The sequence below is a fragment of the Canis lupus genome, chromosome 12 (genome assembly GCF_048164855.1).
Source record: "Canis lupus baileyi chromosome 12, mCanLup2.hap1, whole genome shotgun sequence".
Taxonomy (NCBI): domain Eukaryota; kingdom Metazoa; phylum Chordata; class Mammalia; order Carnivora; family Canidae; genus Canis; species Canis lupus.
In genome coordinates, this window is record NC_132849.1 from 43,658,987 (window position 1) to 43,674,610 (window position 15,624).

Below are 15,624 nucleotides of genomic sequence, written 5' to 3' on the forward strand. Positions count from 1 at the left end.
ACATTCCAAACCGTGCATGAGAGTTCACATTCGCTACAACCTGGCTATGTTCGATATTGTCAAATTTGTAATCTAATGAACTTTGTTTAAAAACTTAAAAACTCAGTAGAATGATTATGATACTCTCTACTGAGACTTGCTGAGACCTGGCCTCAGGAAGGAAAAGTTTTTTTCACAAATTTTCTTTCTTTCTTTTTTTTTTTTTTTAAGATTTTATTTATTTATTCATGAGGGACACGAGAGAGAGAGAGAGAGAGAGAGAGAGGCAGAGACACAGGCAGAGGGAGAGGCAGGCTCCATGCAAGAAGCCTGATATGGGACTCGATCCCCAGTCTCCAGGATCACAACCTGGCTGCAGGCGGCGCTAAACCGCTGCGCCACTGGGGCTGCCCTCTTTCTTTATTTAAGAGAAGGAGAGAGAGAGATAGAGAGCATGAGCAGGAGGAGGGGCAGAGGGACAAGCTGACTCCCTGCCAAGTGAAGATCCCGACGTGGGGCTTGATCCCAGGACCCCAAGATCATGACCTACACCTAAGTCAGGTGCTTAACCAACTGAGCCACCGAGGCACCCCAGGAAGGAAAATTTTTTTAAAGTGCCTACAATGGCACTAGATGAGACTGGACAAGTTTCCTATACTAATTCACTTTAACCTCAAACAAATTACTCGTTTTAGCCAACACATTTCAGGAACTAAAAAACTACTGAGACACCGCATTTGGTACTTATTTCAAACCCACTCCCATGTCTAGCCATCTTCTTATCCCCATACACTGTGTCGGCAAGGAGTCGGGCAGCAGGTTGGAGTCAATGAACACCTGGAAACATCATTCTAACCGACAGTCATTTATTTCTTTTGTCATTGCCCAACATTCCCCAAGTCTTACTCACCAGAAATTAATATAGCTTCTTCATTTCTCCTCCCTGACAATCCTCACCTACCGAAAGGGTTTCAAGGGTGCAACTGCCAATGAAAATGAAAAGGTAGACTGGACATACCACGTCATTGACCTGTTTCAAAACTATCTATCTGGCAGTATCCAAATCTGGTTTCAGTGCTCCCTTGTTTGAAAGTGGTCTTCACAAAAGCCCACATTTTAAAGCTATGTGGAGCAGCACAGAATACAGAGTTAAAGAGCAGTAACGGCCTTTCAGAATTTGAAAAGGTAGTATTTATCCATATCAGGGTTAAGGGCCCTTGCTTTTTATGTGGCATATGCCACAAAAGTTGGCAAGAATATATAAGACCAATATTTATGGAAGAGGGGAAGAGAATCTAGAAACACAACAGAGCTGTTCTAAACAATGCTCCAGAGAAAGCCAGCCTTGAAGAAGAAAAGTAGCCCACTAGACATTACCAGGTAGGCATGAGGTACAGAAAAGGAATTTTTCTTTCCAACACCAGAGAAATACCTACATCTGGTGTCAAGTCTCAAGATATAAAGAGGATAAACGCCACATACAAAAGAGGACAGAGGACGATATTCTCAGAAAACTCCAAAAGACAAGACGTCGGCTAAGGGGAGGAATAAGGATTTAGCGTGGTGTAGACGAACAAGTGAGGTCAAGCCCAGGGGAGACGGAATGTGCCCCTTGGCTGCCAGTCTATGGCATTACTAGGAACACTAGGATTCTGTGTCAAAACATCAAGCGCGATGCGGTAATTCTTCATCCTTAAAACTGGGGGTTGGGAGTTGGGGGGTTGGGGGTGGGGCACAAGCGCCCAGAGGACACTGATCATAGCAACAGATGAGGACTCAAGCCCTAGGAAAGTCAAGGCAGTATTTATTGCTTCGTCTACTTCCTGCTTTCCAATCATTTTCATGTTTGGGACATTTTGATGTTTGGGCTGCTTTTCATGCTTGTGGGTCTAGCCAGTCACTGCTACTTGGGACAAACGAAACACTTCCCAGTAAAACCAGCATAGAGAGGTTCTAGCTTTTTCATCTTAAGTCCATTTTCTTACTTTCAATCCTAAAACCACACTGAGAGAGAACAAACGGCCTCCATAAAATCTGTTACCCAGGGAGACAGGATAAGCTTATTACATGAGTGACAACAGTTCTAGCTTCTAGGATTGTTATATCACAAATACAAAATGATAAATCTGTATGATTCTTAAAAATTAATTTGGAATTGTTTTATAAGCGAAATGATGGAATGACTAATCAGTGGAGAGTCCAAGAACATTCTATAGCCCGGGAAGGAAAAGGACAACCAAATGGGTTTCTCAGTTTTGTACAGAGCAAGAATGGCCCACAGTTGGCCTGAAGAGGGAGCTCTTTGGGCAAAATGAGAGAACAACAAGAGGACTCCAATGAGGAATAGCAGGAACACCTACCCAAGAGGGGGTGGGGGGGGAGTGGGGTAAAAGTGAATAAATAGAACAGTGAAATTTACACAGGAGGAAGGAGCTGAGAAAGTCACAGCCTTACACAAACAAAAGAGTACATTTCTCCTCGCTCAGCCCCAGTGACTCAGTCCTCCCAGCACAGGTCCCCGTGACAACAGCATCCCATTTGCTCTTCTAGGAGCTTTCACACTGCCTGCCTATTTCCTTCCTCGTTTATGATGAGTCTTTGGGGGCTTTACTTTCTGGAACTGTGCTGGCACTGGCTCCTGCTCCGGTTCCTTATAGGAGGTCGACACTAGCAATTCCTCGTTATTCCTCCTCTGATCCTTCCCTACTCTAAGACTCAGCTCCGCCTCAGGCAGCTGGATGCCTGGCTGCTGCAGCCTTCGCAGAGACCTTCTGCTCCTGTGCTGCTGTCTCCGCTTTTCTTCTTCCTGCTGCCGCTGCTTTATCTTCATTAGCTTTTCAAAGCTTTTGGTGGTGGTTGGGTTTACGACGAACCAGTCCTACAGAGGCAAAATGGAAAAATTATCCAGTCAATACACAGTAGAGAGCACAAGGAATGGGTTTGGGAAGAAATTCTTTCGTTTTTGAAAGATTTACTTATTTATTTGACAGAGAAAGAGAGCATGAGGACGGGGAGGGGCAGAGGGCAAGAGAGAATCTCCAGCAGATACCCACCCCTCCCACCAAGCATGGAGCCCTAGGCTGGGGCTCGATCCCGCGACCCTAAGATCATGACCTGAGATGACATCAAGAATCCCATGCTCAACCGAGTGAGCCACCCAGGCGCCCTGGGTGCGAGAAGATTTTCTAAAAGGCACGGCTAGGGCAGAACACAGTAAGAAGGAAACGGATAGGGAACCAGAGCTTATAATTCTGTACTTTAAATGGGAGAAATTCAATACAGAATAGTGAGTAGTCATTATAAGCATTTATTGTGTAGCACACGATTTGGGGTACTTCATACTTCAGTAAGTGAACTACAAAGTCTGTTCACTTAGCATCATCCTACTTATTTATCTCCTTTGTAAAAATCTCATGAGCTATAAAGCTTCGGGCCACAGGACATTTTTATTTCATGAAAGTATAGTGGTTAAGGGCATGCATTCTACAGCCAGACCGTCTTAGTGCAAATCTCAGCTGTTTCTGGCTCTGTGACCATGGGGAAATTACTCAACCTCTCTGAGACTCAGTTTAAAAAATTAACAGTTGAGGAACATGCAATCCAATTATGAAACACTCTTGGGGAAGAAGGAAGGAAGGAAGGAAGGAAGGAAGGAAGGAAGGAAGGAAGGAAGGAAGGAAGGGAGGGAAGGAAGGGAGGGTGGGAGGATTTCAATTGAAATCAAGTGATCTGATCAGTCTTCTAGGTCTAACTACTGATTCACAGGAAATACCCTGAGAGAGGACCACCACCACCACAGGAATGCACTCAGCAAAATCCAAAATGTGTATACACATGTGACAAATGACCGTTTCTCCAACATATAAAAAGGGGGAGTAGGGGAAACTTCTAGACCTGCAATTGAGATATGCTTTCAATATAAAAAATACACATTGTATTTCAAAGACTTAGTATGAAAAAATGTAAAGTATCTCATTAATTTTTATTAACTACATGTTTAAAGGATAATATTTTAGGTACACTAGGTTAAATAAAATATATTATCAACATTAATTTCACCTATTTTTATTTAAAAAAATTTTTAGAATGTGTGTACTAGGAAATCTGAAATTATATACAGACTCACATTACATTTCTATTGGATAGCACTCTAGATTAAAATACACAGTACACGGACATTTTTTTTTCTTCCTCCTGAACAAGCCATCTCTGAAAAAAAATTAGGAGGCAATCAAGGAAATTTAAATAATTTCAATAATGACTAGGTATATGATGATATTCAAGAACTATTCTTTGCTAATTTTTTATGTGTAATGATGGTTGTGCTTATACATTTTTAGAAGTCCTTATATTTTAGACACACACATCAAAAGAAGCAGTGACAGTTGACATGGTATGTGGAATTTGCTTTAAAATAAGCCTTTAGGGGACAAGAAAAGTGGGTGTGATTATAAAGGAAAAGAAGATTGGCCACACACTGATGTCTGTTAGGCTGTTCATTATACTATTCTGTCCATTTTCATGTATTTGAAAATTTCTGTTGAAGAAAAGTAGCTTCAGAATATGTGAGGCAGAGAGGGAGGAACAGAGTGAAAATCTTTTACCACCACGTATAATTTATAAATATAGGCACAAATCATTGAACTAATAAGACTTGGAGAACAAACTCCAAACCAAGTGAAATTTGTTGTTTCCAACTTTTTAAGAAGAAATTGGAGAAATAGGCTCACTACATAAAGGCTGGATTTTGTTAGGAGATTAATTATCTTTTAAATACTTCCTGAAGTATTTACACTATTACTATGAGAAAGATATGACCGACTGCCTTCCAGAGGAAATCTCAGGTATAGAAAGCGATTCCCAAAGCTTAAACCTGTAAAACAACAGAGACCACATTTCATGACACTAACTATAGCCCATAGCGTTAAGAACTATTAAATGTGAGGGCAGAAAACAGTTGACGGTGTTTGCTCTATTTCCTTATTAGGCCACAATAGCTTCTGCGGTAAGATATTCCAAGAGAATGCACACTCTACTCCTTAAGCTTTTGAAATACAGGTATTTAATTACACAGGAAACAATTTCTCTATTGACCTGTATAACTAAAAACTTGCCCCAAGAGAAACCTCTTGACTTTCTGTACTTAAAGTATTTTTATGCAGAATTGATTTTTTTATTTTTTATTTTTATTTATTTATTTATTTATTTATTTATTTATTTATTTATTTATTTATTTTTTGAGAGAGGCAGAGACATAGAGGGAGAAGTATGCTCCCTGTGAGGAGCCTAATATGGGACTCCATCCCAGGACCCCAGGATCATGACTTGAGTGAAAGGCAGACGCTCAACCACTAAACCACCCAGGCACCCCAGAATTGATTCTTTAATTTTGAAAATTTACAGACCTTAAGAAAAGTGACAAGAATTCAATGAATCCTAGATTTACCACTGCCTACCTCTCTTCCCTTTCTTCCTTCTTCTCTTCCTTTTGCTGAACCATTTGCAAGTTATTTGTAGACATATTTCATCCCTAAAAACTTTAGCATAGATCTGCCTGAGAACAAGGGCCTTCTGCACAGCTACAACACAATGATCACATTTGGGAACATGAACATTGACTCATCACTGTTATTTAATAGAGCCAGTATACCAATTTCTCCAGTTTGTCTCACTGATGTCCCTTATCGTCGTTTCTTTGCAGTATTTGAAACATTAAAAACAGATTGCTCAAAGGCCTTAGAATAGGAGAAAACAGAAGTACACAGACTGCTATAAAACAAGAATTCTACAGCTATAAACTCAGCCCAGTGCCCAAACTCTTGGTTTAACTGAATTTATTTATTTTATTTTTTTTAAATTTTTATTTATTTATGATAGAGAGAGAGAGGCAGACACAGGCAGAGGGAGAAGCAGGCTCCATGCACCGGATCCTGACGTGGGATTCGATCCCGGGTCTCTAGGATCGCGCCCTGGGCCAAAGGCAGGCGCCAAACCGCTGCGCCACCCAGGGATCCCGGTTTAACTGAATTTAAAAGAATCACAAGAGCTCAGAGGTGCTCACACTTACAGTGATTTCAAATGCTTTCACATAAAAATACAATTACACATCTAATTTCACAAAGTATTTTAACTCTGTCTCTGGTAAGCACTTTCAAATTCCTTTTCTCAACAGTCCCAGCCCATAAAAACGCACAAAATCCACTTTTGGGGGCGCATACGTATGGGTTCCACAGGATCACAAAAACATGGCGGGGAAAGCAGGGACCTCACCTCAGCATGGACAGAGTTGATGTGATACTTGACACCACTCTCTGACACAAATTCTTTTTGACACAGAAGACACTTGTATTTTCCAGCCACAAAGTTTCCCTGTTTTCAAGAGAGAAAGAAAAGAGAATTACTCGTAAATTCAGGAACACATACCTGAGCCATGTGGGAGATTGTTAAGAGACAGAAAGGGCGGGGATTTTACTTCAGCAAAGAAGGAAGAAAATCCAAAACAGCAATACATTTAGGAAAACTCGGTTGGGCAGACTATCACCACTATAAATCTATCCTACTTATAATTCTATACATAATACCCCCACCCATTCAACACAAACTGAGGTTCTCCTTCTTTTGCTATAAAACATGTCACACTTTTCTAACTTCCTTGTTTCTTTCCCTTCCTGGTTCTCTTGGAATGACTCTTGGACTCCTGAGGTTCACCAGAGGCACCAATGCATATAATTCTTCCCACCATAATCCACTGTTTCAAAGAGTGTCTTGGACATCCAGAATTCGAGAAGTATCATCTGCAACACCTAGGTTAAGGACTCTGAAACTAAGATCATGATGACAAACTCCTAAGCATTCCTGGACAGATGGGGTTTGGATGTCTACACTCCCGTGCTGCCTTGACTCCTGAAGCCCTGAGTGCCCATGGGGCTCCTTTTGTGTGAAGAGATATTTCTGAATGGGAATTAAAAAGTTACAGCAGTTTGTAGGGCACCTGGGTCAACACAAAAAAGATTCAGTGAGGTGAACAGCCATCTGCCTGACAGCAGATAGAGCCTACTTCTCATCCCCAGAGGCCAGTACAATTCAGATGGGAGTAGAGGATCTTCAACAATCCAGATAAACACATGTAAGTTGATTCAAGAAAGTTTAAGGCCCGATAAGATAGGGAAGCCCCAAGGCAGGAGAGGCTCAGGTGGAAGATGTTAAATCCCTGGTAGAGACTAAAATGAATAATATATTTCTCCAAATTCCTTAACTGATAAGACTTAAGGCTATGTTGGCTTTTCCTGTATCTTGAACATATCCGGGCATCCCCTCTAATAACAGACCAAGCATCTTTAGGACATGAAAAAACTAAGCCAGCCTCTGAAGATAATGGCAAACAGGACAACTAGCTGTTCATCTAAACTGAATTCTCTTCCATGTCAGACTATTTTAGACGTCATGTTAAGATAAATAGTTCAGAAAGTTACAAACCAAGGTACAAGAGCCTAGGTGAGCTTTAAGGCCTGATACACTACTGTAGACCGCTTCACAACCCTGAAAAAGAGAAGAAGAAATCCATGAAAACTATAGCAAACCGCATCCTTCTCTTAGCAACCTGGCCATTTATTTACACTGACCAGCCCTACATTTGGAGGAAGAAGCCCAATAAATCACGTTACAAACCAAACAGGAAAAAAATTCACACACAAGCCACAAAAGCAAAAAAGAAAACCAAAGAAAGGTTTAAAAACAAATGGTGAACAAGTTGTTGAGAAAAGCTTAAGATACTCTCTTCCCTGCTACTTTTTCTCTGACACTCTGAGAAACAGAAAATTGCAGTTAGATATTTTTTTAAAATCTGCCTTCTTGGGATCCCTGGGTGGCGCAGCGGTTTGGCGCCTGCCTTTGGCCCAGGGCGCGATCCTGGAGACCCGGGATCGAATCCCACGTCAGGCTCCCGGTGCATGGAGCCTGCTTCTCCCTCTGCCTGTGTCTCTGCCTCTCTCTCTCTCTCTGTGACTATCATAAATAAATAAAATTTTTAAAAAAATTAAAAAAAAAAATCTGCCTTCTTCAGTACAAAGGTGTCCTCTATTTCTTGTGTATTTGCTTCTTCCCAAAGTTCTGCATATATGGTTGTGGTAGAGTAGAAGATGGCTGGAAATTCTCTGCCACTCTTTCCTGCAAGAAGTGGAGGCTACTTACCCTCCCTTTGAAATTGGGTGAACCCTGTAATTCCTCTGACCAATAGAATCCCATGGAAATGATGTTGAACAAATTCTGAAGCTAGGCCTTAAGAGATCTGCGGCTTCCATCTTCGTGTTCCTGGGATACTCTGAAAAGTCAGTTGCCATGTGCCCTGCTGGTAACCCACTACACCCTGATGGAGAGAGGCCATGTGGACAGCCGAGCTCCCAGCTCAATTGGCTGCACAGAAGCCATCTTGGACATCAGGTCCCATCTGAGCTTGCGGCTAAATACAACCTACAAATGATCCCACTTGATGCCACGTATGACAGGAGAATGTTCTTTGAGCCCTGGCAGAATTACTGATTTATAGAATTCTGAACAAATAAAATAACTGAGGTTTTAAGCCACTGAGGTTCATGTACTTCATCATGACGGAATAAATAACTGAAACAGCAGTTTGATAAACATTTACGGAATAAAAAAATGAGAAAGAACCACCTGGTTAGGGCACTGAATGCGATGGTATTTCTTGATATCTGACTTCCATTTGTGTAGCACTTCCTGGCTGAAGGTAGGCAGCCCAGGGCGAGTATATTTTAACTACGAGACAAGAAATATTTTATTGGAGGAACCCAGCTTCCAACCAAAATACCCCAAAAGTTTCACACCCAACTATTCAGGTTATGTAATTCTGGAGTTCGACAAGCATCCTTTCACGTGCAAAAAAACTGTAGTAGGTATGAGCCTTTAAGTACAAATTTACCCAACACTGGTAAGTATAATTTTCTATAATTTAATCTTAGAATAGTTTGATTTTTAACAGAGGGCAGGAGATTTTCAGATATGGCACTTCATCTATAGTTTGAAAAAGCTACTGACAGAGCATTTATACAGCTAAAACACTTGTTACAAAAAAAACCCCCAGGGATACAAATATGTACTACATGTAAATTATACTTATTATTGTATACTTAAACACAGGGTACATACATACATGCACATATATAATACATTTGATAGAAATATATGTAAATTGGGAAAAGGCTAGAAGGTTATAAATGAACACGTTAACAGTAGTCATCTCTGGGTGGTGGAATTTTGAGTGGTTTTAATGTCTGTTCCCTGCTCCTCTACATTTCTCCTTTTTCTTCAGAAGTGTCACGTTAATTCTGGGTATTTTTAAATTCAAACACAAACACTGAGATTCAACCTAAAAATGTGAAACATTTTAAAACAAGAATGTGAAAATAAAAGATGTGAGAGAACTCAGGGGATGGAATACACTATCTTTCCTGATACTGCCTGAGAGGAGAATTAACTATTCCTCGCACTTGCCTTCATGTGCTTTGACACAGGTTAGTCTCTTCGCAGAAGTACTGCGCACTAACGATTGCGCGACTGGAGCTCCAGGTTAGTCTCTTCTTAAAACAACAACTGTAGTTTCCAGAAAAGAGACAGCTGGCACTTGGAGAGACAGTTCTCACAAAGCCCACCACAAGTAATAGCTATGTTTCCAGTGAGAAAACAATCCTCCTGCTTGAAAAATTTAAGTATCTGAAACAGATACTGAGATAGAAAAACAGAGCCAAAGCCCATAGAGGTCAGGGGAAGTAAGGAAGTCACCTTCAGGAAACGCTGACAAATCTATAAAAGCAATCAGAGCACAGAGCTGGCTTCATTTGTAAGTACCTCCTCTCCTCTGCAGCTAGTGTATATGGGACCATCTAAAATCCTTTTATAGCGGGGCAGCCCGGTGGCTCAGCGGTTTGGCGCCACCTTCAGCCAAGGGCCTGATCCTGGAGACCTGGGATCCACTCCCATGTCAGGCTCCCTGCGTGGAGCCTGCTTCTCCCTCTGCCTGTGTCTCTGGTTCTCTCTCTCTCTCTCTCTCTCTCTGTGTGTCTCTCATGAGGAAATAAATAAAATCTTTAAATAATAAAATAAAATCCTTTTATAGTGATAGCAGAATATTTACATAAGCTATTATATTCATAAACTATCATATTTATGCAGAAATGAGAATAATCTATGAGCACATATGGAGTGATTTCTAGGACAGACTTTTAAGTGAAATAAAGCAAAACACAAAAAAGCATCTATGTAAGAAAGAAAAGAATATAAGAAAATATGCATTATCTGGTTATCCATCCCATAAAAATATAAGAAGGATAAACCAGAAACTACTGAGCATGATTATCTTTGCAGGGAGCAGGGTGGGAACGGGATGGAAATAGAAGGGTATTAGGAATGGGACAGCTGGGAAGAGGGCAGTAGCCCTTCTCTAAGAAGACTTTTGGTACAGGTCTGACTTTTAGAACCACGGTAATGTTTCACATACTCCCAAGATAAATTACTCATTTCAATTAAATGGGATGTAGGGGGAACCCAAAATGTAGTAAGAGTAACACATGAAACTAATGATGATAAATGAGAAACCAAATGAAGTGAGGAAGGAGCCAATCTAAGTAACTGTAAAATAGTACTTTGACTATATACTGTAAGGCTAAAGATTAAAAGAACTATAACAAATATTGTTCTCTAGGTAGTAAATCTGTTTTTACAGGGGTATGGGTTAACAATTGTGAAACTAGGTTATACTAGAACTAAGCAAGTAAGTAAATATATTGTACACTATGAGAGGTCTCTCACTGTTGGAGAAAGAAGTTAGAAATAAGCACAGAGGAAGGCAAGAATGAAACTTGTGTTGGATTGGAATTGAAGGTATCATGGCCTTAAATCTGTACACTGATACCCAGACAGACATGAACACAGAGGGGAGTGAGTAGCTCAGTCAGTTACGCATCCGACTCTTGATGTTGGCGCAGGACATGATCTCAGGGTCATGGGATCAAGCCCACGTCAGGCTCTGCACTCAGCATGGAGTCTGCTTATCCTTCTCCCTCTGCTCCTCCCCCTGCTCTCTCTTTCTCTTCTCTCTCTCTCTCTCCCTTAAATAAATGGATAAATAAAATCTTTTTAAAAAAGAACAGAGTGTGTGCATGTATCCATGAATATACATATAGATCCTAGCTCTATCCACTAAGAGGGCCCAGAAACAATGACACCCTAGCAGGAATGAGTACACCCAGCATTCAAATCTTGGTTTTTAAATATATTCTCCAATAAAAGAAATCCGGATTCCTTAGAGAAATGGTTGATTCCAGGTCTGGGACAGGGAATATATGAGATGACCCTATAGCATCTCGAGGTGTCAAAACAAAAAAAAAGGGCTCAAAAAATGATAGAAGCATTTCAAAAAGACATAGGAACCCACTTGGAAGAGCTCTTGATGACCAAATCTGAGACAATTTGAGCTATAAATTGAACAACAATAATAGCACTGGATGATAATGCTACAATAAAATATCCATGAGTCCATATGGATATAAACAGATTAATAGAATAAAAGGACATATCAAAAAAAAAAAGGACATATCTTTCTCACAGTAGAATTCCAATTAATAACTATGGAAGAAATAATGGAAACACTAACCATCATTAGGCAAACCACCATAATAATAATTATAATTATTGCAGACAAGAATCACTGATGGATGCTATGGTAAGTGGGCAGAAGTATGATAAGACACAAACTAGTTGCATACTGTCAATCTCCCCCCAAAATATTCACTAATTACAGGGGGGGAAATATAATTTTGCCTTGGAGAAAATTGGGCAACACCCTCATCAAGTGATCAAAGTTATCAGTAAAAAGACACACCAATATCATATACCTCCTGATACGGTGTAACACTGTGGTATTCTTGACAAAAACATGTAACCCTCAATCCAATCTCAAGAAAACACTAGACAAATCCATATGAGGGATATTCTACAAAATAACCAGCCCGTCCTCTTCAAAAGTGTAAAAAACACAGAAAAACAAACAACAACAAAAAGCCAGAAGAATTATAACAGATGAGAGGAGACGAAGAAGCCACGGTAAAGAGAATTAAATGTGGGATCCTGGTGGGATCATGTGATGGGATCCTATGCTATCGGTTACGGAAGATGTTGACATTAGAGGAAGTCGGGTGAAAAGCATATGGAAATTCTGTACTAATTCTGCAATGGCTGTAAATCTAAAATTATTTCCAAATAAAATGGTTTCTTCTAAAAGAAATATTTATTTGTGAGATAAAAAATATTTATTGGCCTCTGCCCTCAGCTCCTGTTACTAATTAGTCTTTGAACCTGGTTCCCAACAGGGAGCTCTTAAAACACCTAAATTCCTAACTAATACCAGTATTTGACACAAAGCTCACAAATCCCTTGGAAAAGGAGTAACTTTTATTCTACTGAGGCAATTCTTGGTGGGCTCCTTGGGAGGGGCTAGCCACCAGAAAGACCAAGCCATGATTTGAAGTTTGGCACTTTCAGACCAATTCCCCATTCTCTGGAAAGGCAAAGGGACTAGAAATGGAGTTAATCAATCGTGCCTATGTGATGAAACCTCCCTAAAAATCCCAAAATTATGGGGTTCAAAGAGCTTCCTCAGAACATATATATGGCCAAGAGGGTGATGCACCCCCAACTCCACAGGGCCAGGAGCTCCTACTGTGCTTGGGACTCTTCCAGACCTCACTCTATATAAATTTCTTCATCTGATTTTTCATCTGTAGGTTTTATTATATTCTTTATAACAAACCAGTAAATGTGTTTCCCTGAGTTCTGTGAGCCATTCTAGCAAATTACCAAAACCAAGGATGGGGTTATAGGAACCCCAATTTATAGCTAATCGCTCAGAAGCACAGGTGGCAAACTGAGACTTGCGATTGGCATCTGAAATTGGAGCAGTCCTGTGGGACTGAGCCCTTAACTTGTAGGATCTGCCACCAAGTCCAGATAGATAATGTCGAACTGAATTATTTGTAGGATGCCCAGGTGGTGATAGAAAATTGGTCTGTATGGGACAAACCCACACATCTGATGTCAAAGCTTAAGTGTGTAGTAGCGTGAGAGGAAAGGAAAACACAAGAGCTTTTCCTAGACAATATTGCTTGTGTTTGCATCAAGAAACACTGGCAGGGAAAAAAAATAGATAAAGAAAAGAAACATTGGCAGGACACAGAAATCTTGAGAATGGTTAACCATGGAGACAAGACAACAAGGATGGGGTGAGAGTGAGATACCTCAATGTTAATCATCATTTTGACTTTAATGACAACAATGTATAATCTATTCAAACAAATTAATATCTTATCTTATCTTATCTTATCTTATCTATCTTTTTTATTTTATTTTATTTTATTTTATTTTATTTGGGAGGGGCACATGGAAAGGAAGAGAATCTTACGCAGGCTCCATGCCCGGTGCAAACCTGACATGGGGCTCGCTCAATCTCACAACCCTGAGATCATGACCTGAGCCGAAATCAAGAGCTGGACACTTAAGAATGAACCACCCAGATTCCCCTGAATTTTTAGTTTAAAAAATCAAAATAATTCCCTTAGCCTACACAATGTCGAAACAAAACAGATGATTTTAGTAAAGTAGCTGCTAGATAAGACTATCAAAACTTATCAATGAGCTAACAAATATTTATGTTAAATTCCCTACGACAGACCATGCACAGATGAGACTATAATATCACAATGTACTTACCAATGCATAAAATTCACATTTAAACCGAATTTAGATAACCATATACTTTAGCCTGTGGCAGGAAATAGCAATAAGTCTGAAACAAGACAGGATGCCTTGATATTCAATTACTCCTTGGACTGATTTTTAGGCCAAATAAGAGGTATCAACTTCTGAGATTTGACAAATTTTCATATAAATTATGACATTCCCCTCACATGAGTGAAAGCCCTAGGCCAAATCTAAACTATTCTTCTCCATACCATGGAGAGTAATAGGTCCTTAGCTCTAATCTTAATCCTTACTGTATATCCTCCAAGCTCTCGAATGACTACTCCCATTAAGTCATATACCCCTTGTCTCCTCTTGGCCAAATAATGTTCCTCTGGTCTTTGATCTGTTTTACACCAAAGGCTTCCAGGGGCACCTGGGTGGCTCAGCCCTTTGAGCGTCCGCCTTCAGCTCAGGTCAAGATCCCAGAGTCCTGGAATTGAGCCCCACATTGGGCTCCCTGCTCAGTGGAGAGCCTGCTTCTCCTTCTCCCTCTGCTGTTCCCCCTGCTTGTGCTCTCTCACTCTCTGTCAAATACATAAATGATTTAAACAAAAAACAAACGAACAAAAAACCCCAAAGGCTTTCAAGCTGGGTTCTGTACCACTCACAAGTACACTTGGAACCATGGAGGTAATGATAAAAGTATCAAGGAGAAGGCCAAGTAGACAAGGCTTTGGGCTCACTACCTCTAGTTATTTGGAGTGACTCCATTTTCAGTTATTTCACATACTGGTGTTTTAGATAAGCTTTCATTTGGAAAAAAGAGTGCGTGGGGAGAGGAGTTCTGTGGCTAGAAAAACAAATGGAAAGCATTAACTAAATATAGACTCCCACACGTGAACTAACAAAGTGGAAACATGCTGGGCAACAACTAAGCAAAAGACTAATCTGGGAATTCTGGTTCCCTCAGGAAGTAGACCAGAAATAATGGGGTTCCTTAAGAAACTTCTGGAACAGACTGTCTCTCTAGGACCCACATGAATCCAAACACTGAAAGTGGATTAAACATATCCCATCTCTAAAAATAAAGAAGCAAAATATCATTTATCATGTACTCAAGCGCATTTACTTTTCCGTACATAAGCACAGTATTAGACATGGTTCTAAATTAATACAAGTTTCTACTTTACCTTCCGATCATCAGGTACCAAATCCTGAAGCACCTTCCTCTTAGGCCATTCCTTGGCCAGTTCAGCAGAAGCCAGCTCCTGCAGGTGGTACACAGCTATCTTGGCAGAACGCCTCTGAACTCGACCCCCACTCTTTGGCTCCAGGCTCATCTCTTTTAAGCACTCTGACTGTCCTGACTCTGGAAAGAATGAGATCTGCAAGAATGAGACATAGCAAAACACAGGCCTGAGAAGTGGGGTTCATTAAGAGCCAATGATTAAAAGCTATCCCTCCTGCTCTAAGTACCAAAGCTATTTACTTGCTTGCTTTCCATTAGCATAAAGCTCCACCACCTTAATGCATATTTTATTGGAAAAAAGAAAAAACTTCTTAGGATAAAATCTGTTCCTTCAATAAGCGAAGTAGTTAAGGGTCAAGACATAGCCATGTGCAAAGACATGAACCTCAATCCATATCTCATAGTACATATAAGAAGTAACTGAAAATGAATCAAATATAAACCATATTACTCTAAAATTTCTAGAAGAAACCAAAGAAGGAAATTTATGTCATGCTGAGTGTGATGGTTTTTTGATGTGTTACCCTGACTAGGCCACAGTCACCAGTTATTCAATCAAACGCTAATCTACACGCTGATGTGAAGGTACTTTGTAGATCTAATTTTTAAAAGCATATCTATAGGGACAGAAAATAGATCAGTGG

General features: G+C 40.2%; 1 protein-coding gene across 8 annotated transcripts in view; it reads right to left on the bottom strand.

The window, feature by feature from the left end:
• Positions 1-828: 828 nt before the first annotated feature.
• The window catches only part of ZNF512 (zinc finger protein 512), a 32,905-nt gene continuing 18,109 nt past the window's right edge, over positions 829-15,624 (bottom strand). For 6 of the 8 annotated variants that reach the window (XM_072771457.1, XM_072771454.1, XM_072771455.1 and 3 more), the window contains 5 exons: positions 14,922-15,116; positions 8,653-8,754; positions 7,456-7,518; positions 6,250-6,348; positions 829-2,857 (listed from right to left, as the gene is read on the bottom strand). In XM_072771457.1, the coding sequence (XP_072627558.1) occupies positions 2,549-2,857; positions 6,250-6,348; positions 7,456-7,518; positions 8,653-8,754; positions 14,922-15,116 (768 nt within the window). In that variant the 3' untranslated portion in view covers positions 829-2,548. The remainder of the gene's footprint in view (positions 2,858-6,249; positions 6,349-7,455; positions 7,519-8,652; positions 8,755-14,921; positions 15,117-15,624) is intronic. The other 2 variants (XM_072771456.1, XM_072771461.1) reach the window with 1 other exon arrangement.